Source organism: Platalea leucorodia (genome assembly GCF_965183815.1).
Source record: "Platalea leucorodia genome assembly, chromosome: 14".
NCBI classification, from domain to species: domain Eukaryota; kingdom Metazoa; phylum Chordata; class Aves; order Pelecaniformes; family Threskiornithidae; genus Platalea; species Platalea leucorodia.
This window is the reverse complement of record NC_138836.1, coordinates 8,749,592-8,759,996: the sequence shown is the minus strand read 5'-3', so window position 1 is coordinate 8,759,996 and position 10,405 is coordinate 8,749,592. Positions and strand designations below refer to the sequence as shown.

The 10,405-nt window shown below is 48.7% G+C and overlaps 1 protein-coding gene across 2 annotated transcripts; it reads right to left on the bottom strand.

Moving 5' to 3' along the window:
- Positions 1-2,380: 2,380 nt before the first annotated feature.
- On the bottom strand, positions 2,381-9,553 carry DDX5 (DEAD-box helicase 5). 2 transcript variants are annotated; one of them, XM_082327124.1, is made up of 13 exons: positions 9,416-9,553; positions 7,748-7,913; positions 7,504-7,600; positions 7,288-7,421; positions 7,100-7,165; positions 6,531-6,672; positions 6,292-6,452; positions 5,947-6,119; positions 5,631-5,741; positions 5,341-5,402; positions 5,203-5,262; positions 3,729-3,953; positions 2,381-3,143 (listed from the first exon to the last, which is right to left on the bottom strand). In XM_082327124.1, the coding sequence occupies exons 1-13, from the start codon at positions 9,445-9,447 to the stop codon at positions 2,761-2,763; spliced, it is 1,812 nt and encodes a 603-aa protein (XP_082183250.1). In that variant the 5' UTR covers positions 9,448-9,553; the 3' UTR covers positions 2,381-2,760. The 2 variants fall into 2 exon arrangements, with proteins under 2 accessions (XP_082183250.1, XP_082183251.1); XM_082327125.1 differs by having other exon boundaries at positions 9,440-9,552.
- Between the last annotated feature and the right edge of the window lie 852 nt (positions 9,554-10,405).

Here is a 10,405-nt window from a genome sequence, read left to right as displayed (position 1 = left end):
TCCAGGGGCGAAGCCCCTGCAGGTCTCATCAGAGCAGCTCTGCCGGCGGCTGCGCGGTCCGGAGCAACATAAAGGCTTTGCAAGCAGAAGGGGCTCAAGCGAAGGGCTCGGCGCGCTGCCCTCCGCCGGCGGCGCCCCCCCGCTCGCCGGCCCTGCCCAGCCGCAGAGCAGTGGAAATTTCCATACGCGCTCGATGGCGGCTTCGCCCCAGGGCCGGGAGGTGCGGCTTAGGAGAGGCGGCACCGTGCTGCGGGCTGGCCGGCGTGAAAGATGCGTGTATGTATGCGTGGTACGGAACCGTCTCAGCATGGGTTCCTCGCCTCACTCCCCCATCCCAGCGGCCGGAGGGACAGGCTGGGAACTGAACGTACCACCCGTCACAGGCCACCGGGGCAGCAGGAGCTGCTACTCCTAGGTGCAAACCCACTGCTAGTTACAATTTTATTTCTAAAGCAGATATGGTATGAGCTCAATTCTACCACAGCATATCTCTGATAGTATCTTCAAAGCTATGTACTAGGGCTCGGTTTTCATCATTTTATGTGCAAATATTAAAGAGGAGTGCCCACCTTACACTGAGCGACACCCTTCCCCCTCAGGGAACACTTCCCCTGGATGGTCATTTGGAAACACTATAGGGCAAAAAAAATTCCAGACACAGTCCTGTTTTTCAGAGTTGGGCCTTACTGGTTAAACAAAAATAAAAAACAAAAAAACAAAACAAAACCACACCTTAGAAATAGCACTCCAGTAACCCACATCACGTGTCTAGAAGCAAGACAGAATTTTTAAGTCCAAGTTTAAGATTACTTCAGCTTCTAAGGGTAGCTGATTTGGCCACATAACTGCACGTAAGTCCACCGATAATCTACAACCTTGAAGAACCTGTACTGGAGGCACAAGGTGCATCTCTTCGCACCATTTCCCCATTGTTTCCAAAGCCCCTTTTCAACCAGTCTGACTTGCCCACCCCTCTCTGGGCCTCACTTCAACAAATCTGGTTGGTGCCATCTCCCATCTAACGGGAGGAAGGGGCCAGCTGTTCTTTGCAGCACTGTTAAAGACACCGGTCTGTCAATTTTAATTCACAAACTAGACATTTTCTACACATACCTCTTTTAGTATAAGGTTTTTAAAACAAAAACAAGCTTCCCATGCATTTTGTTTCAGGCAGCTGACCTGGATGGAAACTTTGCAATTAACATGTCATTTTTCAAAGATAAATAACCATCTACTCCCTTGTCTTCAACACTGATGGCTCTGGGCAAGGGGAATGTTGATTAAAAAGACTCTTTCCACACTGCCGACGGCAGTTTCAGACTCGAGCGTGGCAGTATTTCAGGACTCCAGCGTAAGTTCTCATAGCAACAGTGAATGGTCACAAAAGTACTCTCAACTCATAGAACTTCACAGAAAAGGCAGAAATATATAATCAAGAGGCAGATTAGGCTGCAGTTAAGAACAACACAAGCTGAGCCTCAGAGGAAATCACCAAGAGCTAAGCGCAGACTAGCAAAAAGATCTAAAGCGTTAAAGAAAGTCCGACAGGTTCAAAATAACCTAGGTAGAATCTTGCCGATTCTTGCAGACAGATTCAACCTTGAATACATTAAGCTGTAGTTAAGCATTGTTAAACTTGAAACTAATCATTGTTACTGATAAACAAGCAAGAGGAAAGAACTGAAAGTTAGTATTAACTGGAATTTTAATATACTGTACTTGGAAGCATTAAGTACTTTAACCCCAGGACCAAGTATTATTCCAGCTATGCTCCTCATCAAGGAAGCGCTGTTGCTTCGCTCAGCAGGGGCAGTGCTTTGAGATTACAGAGTCATTTGCATGTACTACAAGTCTTGCAAAAAAAAAAAAATCCATGATGTTCATGGATCAACAGCCCGCTTCCCTCCCCCCCACTTCCATAAAGAAATCACTGCTCAATACCAGTTTAAGTATAATTTGAAGTTTTAATACTAAGATCTTCCCGTTTCTCTGAAGCTCATAGTAAGCCTGCATGCTAACTCGCAAGGCCTGACAGCTGTAGGTACATTACACTCAAGCCTAGTCTGCACATATGCTCGTGTGAAGGCGACGGTTTTGGTGCTGCAAAAGCTCCCTACGCTCGTAGCAGCTCATCAGCAACGCCACTGCAGAGTTTCGGTTAGCAAGCCTTTTAGCTATACCATTACTCCAGTGGATCGTTTCCAAAAACTGGCCCTGCACTGGTGAGACAAGGAAGAGCACTGTTTCCAACAGTTACTTAGAAGCCAGCTTTAGTTTTCTTCCCCATCAAAGCAAAGCCTGCCATGCTAAGCAATCTAGCCCAATCAAGGCAAGGCTGTTTTTTGTATAAGCTTAAATGTTTAATCAGACACAGTTGAGAAACCTTTCTAGAATTTAATATAAAAACATTTGACATTCCATTAATGTAAAGTTGTGCACGTGTTGAGAAAATTGCCATCTGAAAGAAAACTCGGTCTTCAAATATCTTTATTGGAAGGCCATGCACTGCCTTCTGTTACTGTATTTCAAATCACTGTACATTTACTTTGAAAACACTGTCTGCATTTTCTAGTACAAAAAACTAAAAATTGTTTCAGGAATGTAGAGAAATATTCAACTTAAATAGCGAAAAAGTGCACCATAATTACTGCTGCACTGCAGTCATTTCTGCATTTCTCATTTCTTAAATAACTATCCTGTTTTGATAACACACAATATAAAGAGCAATTATGAAAAACTGAGACATTTAAATACACTAAGTTATTGAGAATAACTTGTCGGCATTGGGTAACCTATCATAGGAGCAGCACCAGTGGCAGGATACGCATACTGCTGTTGGTTCATGCCATTGTGCATATTTGCAATATTACTCCCATACTGCTGTTCATAGCCGTTCTGGTAAGCTCCTGCGGGGTTACCAGCCCTGAAGCCGGCTTGCATGCCTGCAGCTGCAAAGCCGTTTCCAAAAGGAGTTCCATTACTGAAACTTTGGGCGCTGTAGGCCCCATTTTGAGTTTTTGCTCCAAAGTCTCTCTTTCCTAGTGCACCATAGTTTCTCTCAAAGTTCTCCCTCTCTCTAAAACTACTAAATCCACCCCTTTTGCCCGCAGAATATCTGTCACGTCGATCACCTCGGGAACGACCTATCAAAGAAGACAAGACATAGTTATATACACATCATAAAGGCTGCATTTTACATACCCCCAAATTCGTTCACCTCATACAGTAGGTTTGCCTTGCTGGGCAGTCTTCATCTAACCGGAGTCTCTCGTTTAGGTATTTAGTATCTAGATGCAGACTATTTTGATAGAGAAAGCAGTCTAACCCCTGAGGAGAGCCATACGCTCTCCCCTGTAATGCGAGTGGTGGCATCAAGGCAACAAGTCACTTTGATCGTGCCAGCGGGACACTCGCATCCATCCTTCCCAGCCACCTGAGAGAAGGCCACAAAACTGAGCCCCGAAGCGTTTTATTTCGGAGGAAATACTCCAAAGCGCATCTTTGGCCAGCATTAGCCATAGGTGCAGCACAACGTGAGAGTGTGGAGCGTTCAGGGGGAAAGGGTGTTGGGTTTTGTTATTGGTGTTAATAAATACCTTCTCAGGTCACCATAACTGGTAGCTAAACCACCTTCCACATCCATTCTGGAGAGAGGTTGGAGGTGGAATTTGAGTTTCCATTTTGTTCCGAGAGGAAAGCTACGCACTGTGGTCGAGAACAGTACTTACCTGAACCTCTGTCTTCAATCAACTGAAGCAATTTGGGGTTGATGGCTTGATTAGCCTCCCGAAGCACAGAGATGAGGTCATTTACTTGCTTAATATTGTTAGGAGTAAAGAATGTGTATGCTGTGCCTGTTTTGGTACTGCGGGCAGTTCGTCCAATTCGGTGGATATAGTCCTCTGAGGAGTTAGGGTAGTCATAATTGATGACAAATTTCACATCTTCCACATCTGTAAAGTGTTGCAGTGTGGCAAAAAGCAAGGTACAAAGTTTTGCACACCACAACAGCCAAATCGAAGATAAACATTAGACAATTGTACTTTAAAGGAAATAATGGCTGCAAAGAACAGTGTTAGAATTATCCATTTCTGCATGAGTATTGTGGAAGAGAAATTTATGCACACTCCGTCTGTTCCCGTCTCATCACCCACCCTGTGATCCAAAACCTTACCATAAAGGAGTATGCATTTGCTTGTCATTCCCAACTCAAGAGTCCCCTTTACAAATCATCAAGTGACATCTGAATGCTTCTTGCAGTAGGGCCACTAAAGCTCACAGCAGCCTCTTCATGTGCTCATTTGAGGACCTTAGAGTAAAAACATACAAGGTCCTTCACATACACACTCATTAGAAGCTCAAAAAAAAGGGGCCACACTGCTCGTCTTGCCAAGACCTTTGAACCGCAGCTGCAAGAAAAACATACCTGTCCCCCCAAAGTCACCAAGTTGTTTTTATGCACTGTGTCTCGTCTAGGCAAGCGCTTCCAAGAAGCCAGGGTTCACTTGAGAATGTGTCTCTCTCTGGCAGGTCTCGACATGACGACTATGTATAGGTGGAGGAACTTCGACTTTCAAAGGCATTTGAAAAGCCATTGCTTTCCTGCCCCACTTGCTAAAGTGAGAGGTGGACTTTTTCTCAGATTTCATGTGCCAGTACTCACCAATTTGTACAAGGCTTAGTACATTTTAAAGCTGCTCTCTCCATTTCATGGTTGAAAAAAATTTCATTGAACATTGAAGTTTGTAATTATTTTCTTCAACATTTCAGCAAACTCACTGAAATTCAAAGACCCACAGATCACAGCAGACAGTATGCACAAAACTAACAGTACTGCACCATGGCAAATCATGCAAAGCATGGAGAGAAGAGAAATACCAGGGCAAAGTGAACTGTGAATGAAACTGCTTATTTCATGAGAGAACAGTTTATGGGGTAGTAGTTTAAAGGATGATCTTTGCCTTTTGAAGATTACTGGCACACAATGCTCTCAGCTTTCACCTCTCTATTTGACTGGAAGCAGCCAGCCGATCATTTCCACTAGTCCTCCATCCCCCTCGAGTCCTCCGATTGTCATGCCTAGGCCTTGCCACAAAGACTGCACCTTTATGTGAAGAAAACTTAGAAAAATGCAGAGGTTAAAGAAAGCAATAGACTTTCTTTAAATAGCTTTGGGCAACTGGCATTACGAGTTGTACTAACCTAGACCTCTGGATGCAACATCTGTAGCAATCAGGATTGGTGCTTTTCCATGTTTGAATTCTGTAACACAAACAACTCATCAGTTTCTTCATTAAGTAACACAGATCATGCGCTTGTAGAAATTGCCAGAATACTCACCATTTAGAACCCAGTCCCGCTCCTGCTGGCTTTTATCACCATGAATACCCATTGCTGGCCACCTGAAAAAGCAGAACTTGATTGACCTCAGACCACTCCCTGAGTAGTTTCATTAGTCAAAGACAGGGCTACTGGCAAATTCCAAACAGCTTCTAGAGCTAGTTTTAGCATTTTAACTGACACCCGCTGTCACTGTATGTGACACCATAGTTAAGTGGTCACTCGGGAAGAATCAAGAGCATAGTCAGACTATCGGGGTGGCTCACTGAAGTTCGAGCTATTAGACTCACCCATCTCTCCTCATTTTTCTGGTAAGATCATCACACCGTCTTTTGGTTTCCACAAAAACAATTGTTTTATTTTCCTTCTCACTCATTATTTCTTCCATCAAACGAATAAGCCTATTACAAAGAGAGGACGGTTAGAGCTGGTACTGATTTGTACCACACAAGTTCAGTTTTACCAGCCTGAGCTTTTACTTTTTTAGTGGTCTCAGACTGGTGTCAAAAAAAAAAAATCCATCAAGACAAATTCATTTTGCACTTCATAAATTAAAACTAACGATTACAAAACAAAATGAATGCTTTGCCCCCACTGATTACTTACTTGTCATCTTTCTCTACATCATGACACACATCCACAATCTGAAGAATGTTGTGGTTTGCACTTAGTTCTAATGCACCAATGTTGATGTGTACGTATTCTTTCAAAAAGTCTTCAGCCAGCTGCCTGACTTCCTTCGGCCATGTGGCACTCCACATCAGAGTCTGCCTGTCAGGCTGGAGAAGGAGACTAGGTCAGTACAAAAAAAATCAACATATAGTCAAATGTCCAACCAAAAAAAAGTCTACCCAGACAAGCCTGGAAGTTAATGGTACTGCCCTTGCTTCAATGAGCACGGCGGCATTTGTTTCTGTAACAGTGATAAATGCATGAACCATTTATACTCACTCTTATCTGATCCACAATTTTTCTGATCTGAGGTTCAAATCCCATGTCAAGCATCCTGTCAGCCTCATCAAGGACGAGGTAAGTACACCTCCTGAGATTGGTCTTTCCAGCTTCTAAGAAGTCTATAAGTCTTCCAGGCGTTGCAATGCAGATTTCCACACCTAAAACCAAAGCAGTAAAGTCAGCTGAAGTAGTTTTCACATCGCCTCATACAGAGATGCATCAAGGCTTATCCATACCTCTTTCTAAGTCACGAATTTGTGGTCCCTTTGGAGCACCTCCATAAATACACGTAGACTTCAAACGGCATGCTCTGCTATATTCAGCAGCTACCTGCTGCACTTGCTGAGCCAGTTCACGAGTTGGTGCCAGCACAAGACACTAGAAATAAGATGCCCAGCTTTTAGTTCAATACCTATTTGAAGCTTGACACTAGTTTTAAATGGAAAGGTTGTCATATGCTACTTCAGTGCCAGAATGACTGAAGTGGATTTAAGTAGCCCAAACCAGCAAACTAAATTACCACCAAACACTGACCTATGCTGTGCGGCAAAATATATGAAAGTCAGTAGCTTCCAGGGGATAGCAATTTCCAAAATATGACATCTAGCCCTGTTCTGTACAATTTTAAGGACAATCCAATCACAGCTTATGGAATGTTCTTGGGAAACTACCAAAACATGGAACCACTTTAGTCAACACAGAGAAACACAATACAGCTATGCACTCTTATGAGCATGGACAATTGGGATTGTAAACAAGTCACATTCTCTAGAAATTAAGACCCCTTTCATTTAGGAATACTCACAATAGGTCCATCTCCTCGCTCCAGGAATGGCTGATGATTTATATGCACAATAGCAGGCAACAAGTACTGTTCAGAAGAAAGAGAAGTCTCATTACAATCTCTTCCCAGAAGCGTTCAGCCTGCACTAGGCCAGGCCATACTTCCACTGCTGAAATCCAGCAGTATTCCAAGCTACAATCAAAACTTACAGACAGTGTTTTCCCTGATCCAGTCTGTGCGACTCCAACCATATCCAAGCCACTCAATGCAACAGGCCAACCTTGTGCTTGAATAGCAGTTGGTTCAGTGAAGTTCTGCCTCTGAATTACTTCCATAACATTTGCTGGAAGAGAAAATTGAATGTTAACTTATACTTTGCCTCAATCAAGCCAGGAAGAACAACCAGTATGGTAGTCTTCACTTACCAGGAAAGTTAGCTTCATAGAAGTTTATAATCGGTTTTGGACAGTTATGGCCCCTAACTGTGACTTCTTTGCTTGATCTGTACTGCTCAACTTCTTGCTGCAAGGCAAAAATCCCATTATTGGAAAGAAGTTTGATACCAAAGTTATCTTTTAAGTTACCCCATCCGTGCCTGTTGGGGCCCATGACCCTCAGCATGTTTGCACTTATTTGTTTACTTTTGCATGAGTTGGATAGAGTACATACCACAGTACGTCTAACTACATCAGGATGTTCTTGATAGAAGTTCTTCTCAAATTTGGGCAGCTCATCTAAATTCCATTTCTTTTTTGTAAGTTTTTCCCCAGGGTTTCCAAATTTCTTCCCAGAGAGAGGTCCACCTCTACTTCCTCCAAAACGGGGGGCTCCAAACCTGGAGAAGAAGATCATAACATAGAATCCAAGAGAAACATTTTGGTCCTCTTCTTATACAACTTAGCCACTATCTTTGCAGTCCATTCTGTAACTTCACAATTGAGATTTATAAACCCCACTTACAGGATACCAAAACTTCAAAAAACATACTTAAGTTGCAGATGCCATCATCTGCCCAGCTACAGCTCACATTCAGAAGCTAAATCAACACATATCTCCGCAGTTTCCATAAAATGAAATTGCAAGGTCTATTAGCAACTTACAACACAGGCTAAGTAAGCGCATTAAAACCTTTGTATTACCCCATGAACAAAATGGTTTCCCACCCAAGTGACACTCCCACTGTGTCAGCCCGCGGAAAGCGGGCAGGGGCAGCTAGGAAACCTTTGGGGTAACTTTCCCGTGAACCGTTTTCGTGTATCCCCAAAGACCGACTTCTCTCAATAACGACGTTCCACGGGGCCATGCGTTTTAGGCTCGGTCCCTCCGCTCGCAGAAGGCTCCTCTCGCCCCGGCAGCCCCGAGGCGCGGCTCGAAGCAAGGCTCAGCCGTGCCCTCAGGACCGCCAACGCGGACCCGAGCCCGCGGCTGCCTCCCCTGCCCCGATCGCTCCCCGATCTCGGCCGGGCAGGCGCCGGGAGCGATCCCCCCGGCACAACACAGCGCTCCCAGAGGGGACCTGCCCGAGCGGCCGCTGCTTCCTGCCAGCGCTGTTTCCTTTGTCTCTCATTTCTGTCTACGCCACATTTTCCAGCCGCTGCCATTTTAGAGTCTGAGCTGGGCGGGGGGAGGAGGAGGAGGAACAAAGGCAGCAGCAGCAGCCGGCATTTTGATTTCCCCTCAGTCACCGCATGGCGGGGCCGGCCATTAACATCCGCTTACACAACACAAAGCGGGAGCCGGCCGGCTTCTGCCAGCAGCAGCCAGAGCCGCCGTCCCTTGCGAGAAGGGAGGGAGGAAAAGGGAACCGCCCTACCGAGAGCTCCCCGAGGCTTCGCCATCGACGAGGCGCCCGGCCAACCCACTGACCCACAAACCTCCAGCCAGCCCGCCGCTCCCCAGCCCACCCCCGCTGAGGGGGGGAGGAACGGCGCTCTGCGCGGACCATCCACGCTCGGGGGTACGTCCACGGAGGGGTGGGGGGCGAGTCCCTTCCCCCCAAAAAAACCCACCCGCGCCCCTCATAAGCGGCCGCACCGAAGCGGGGGCTGCGCTGGGGCGGATGGACCTAGCCCCGTCCCAGGCTGCGCAGCCACCCACGCCCGGTGGCCGCCCTCGCCGGCGCTCGGAGCTCCTGAAGCCCGTTCCCCTCCCCCAGCGTCCCCTCGCGAAGCTACGGACACCTCGGGACGGCAGGAGCTGAGGAGAAGGGCTCCAGGGCCCAACCCCCGCCACTCGCCGCCATTTTAAACGGCTAAAACACAACCACCAGAACCCCACAGTCGGTCTAAGAGTCCGGACGCTGGCGGCGGCTAGCGCCGGCCGGGCCCCCGGACTCACCCTCTATCCCTGTCGCTGGAATACCCGGGCATGGCGATGGTGGCGGTGGGCGAGACGATCCCGGTCACTTAAAGTGGGTGGCGGAAGGTGGGACAGGATCCGACGCCGTTGGTGGGGGCCACTGAATGTGGAGCGCCTCGCCGCCCGGATGCCGGTTATATAGGGGGCCGCGGGGGCTGATGGGAACCGGCGGGTGACGCCCGCGCAGGGCCCGCCCCCTCTGTTATGTAAGCGGCCCGAGCCGGCCGGAATCCCCGCCCCCTCCCCTGGGGGCGTGGCCGCGGCACGGCCGACGGACGGGCCGCTGCGCCGGCGGGCGGAAGTTCCCCGCCCCCTTGGGGCGTGGCCTCCGCTGCCGTCACCGCCCGCAGCGCCCCGCCCGCGGGGGCCCCTGCTCCCCCCCCCCCCCCCCCGCCCACGCAGGGAAGGGCGCGATCGGCCGCGCATGCGCAGAGCCCCTGGCAGGCCGCGGCCCTGGGCTGAGGCCTCCGCGCCCCCGCGGGCCGGCCCGGGCCTGGCGGGACGGGGCCTTCCCCCCCGCCGGCCTTTGGTGAGCGCTGCCTGATGCCTGTCAGCCTCCCGCTTCGCCCGGAGAGCCACTCGGCTCCTGGCTGGCGCAGGGGAGCGGCGCTGAGGCAGCGTGCTTCAGCGCGGTCCTCGCTGGGGCCGGACGGCAGCGGGCGGAGCAGGCGCCGAGCTCCCCGCGCTCCCCCCTCACAGGCGCTTACCGTCCCGTCAGCGCTTCGAAAAGCCCCCCGCCCGTGCCCCGGCAGATAAAACCCAGGCCCAGGCGGCGCTGCCACGTTGTAACTGATAACCGGTAACCCGCGGGACCGGCAGCCTGGGCCACGCACCTACCCCGGACCTCGGAGACTGAAGGAGGTGGGCGTGCGGATCGCACGATGTTACCAGGTTGGACACAATCACCGCAGCAGACAGATTATTAAATGCTACTTTGAGCAGTGCTTTTAGACTGTTACCCATTGCCTG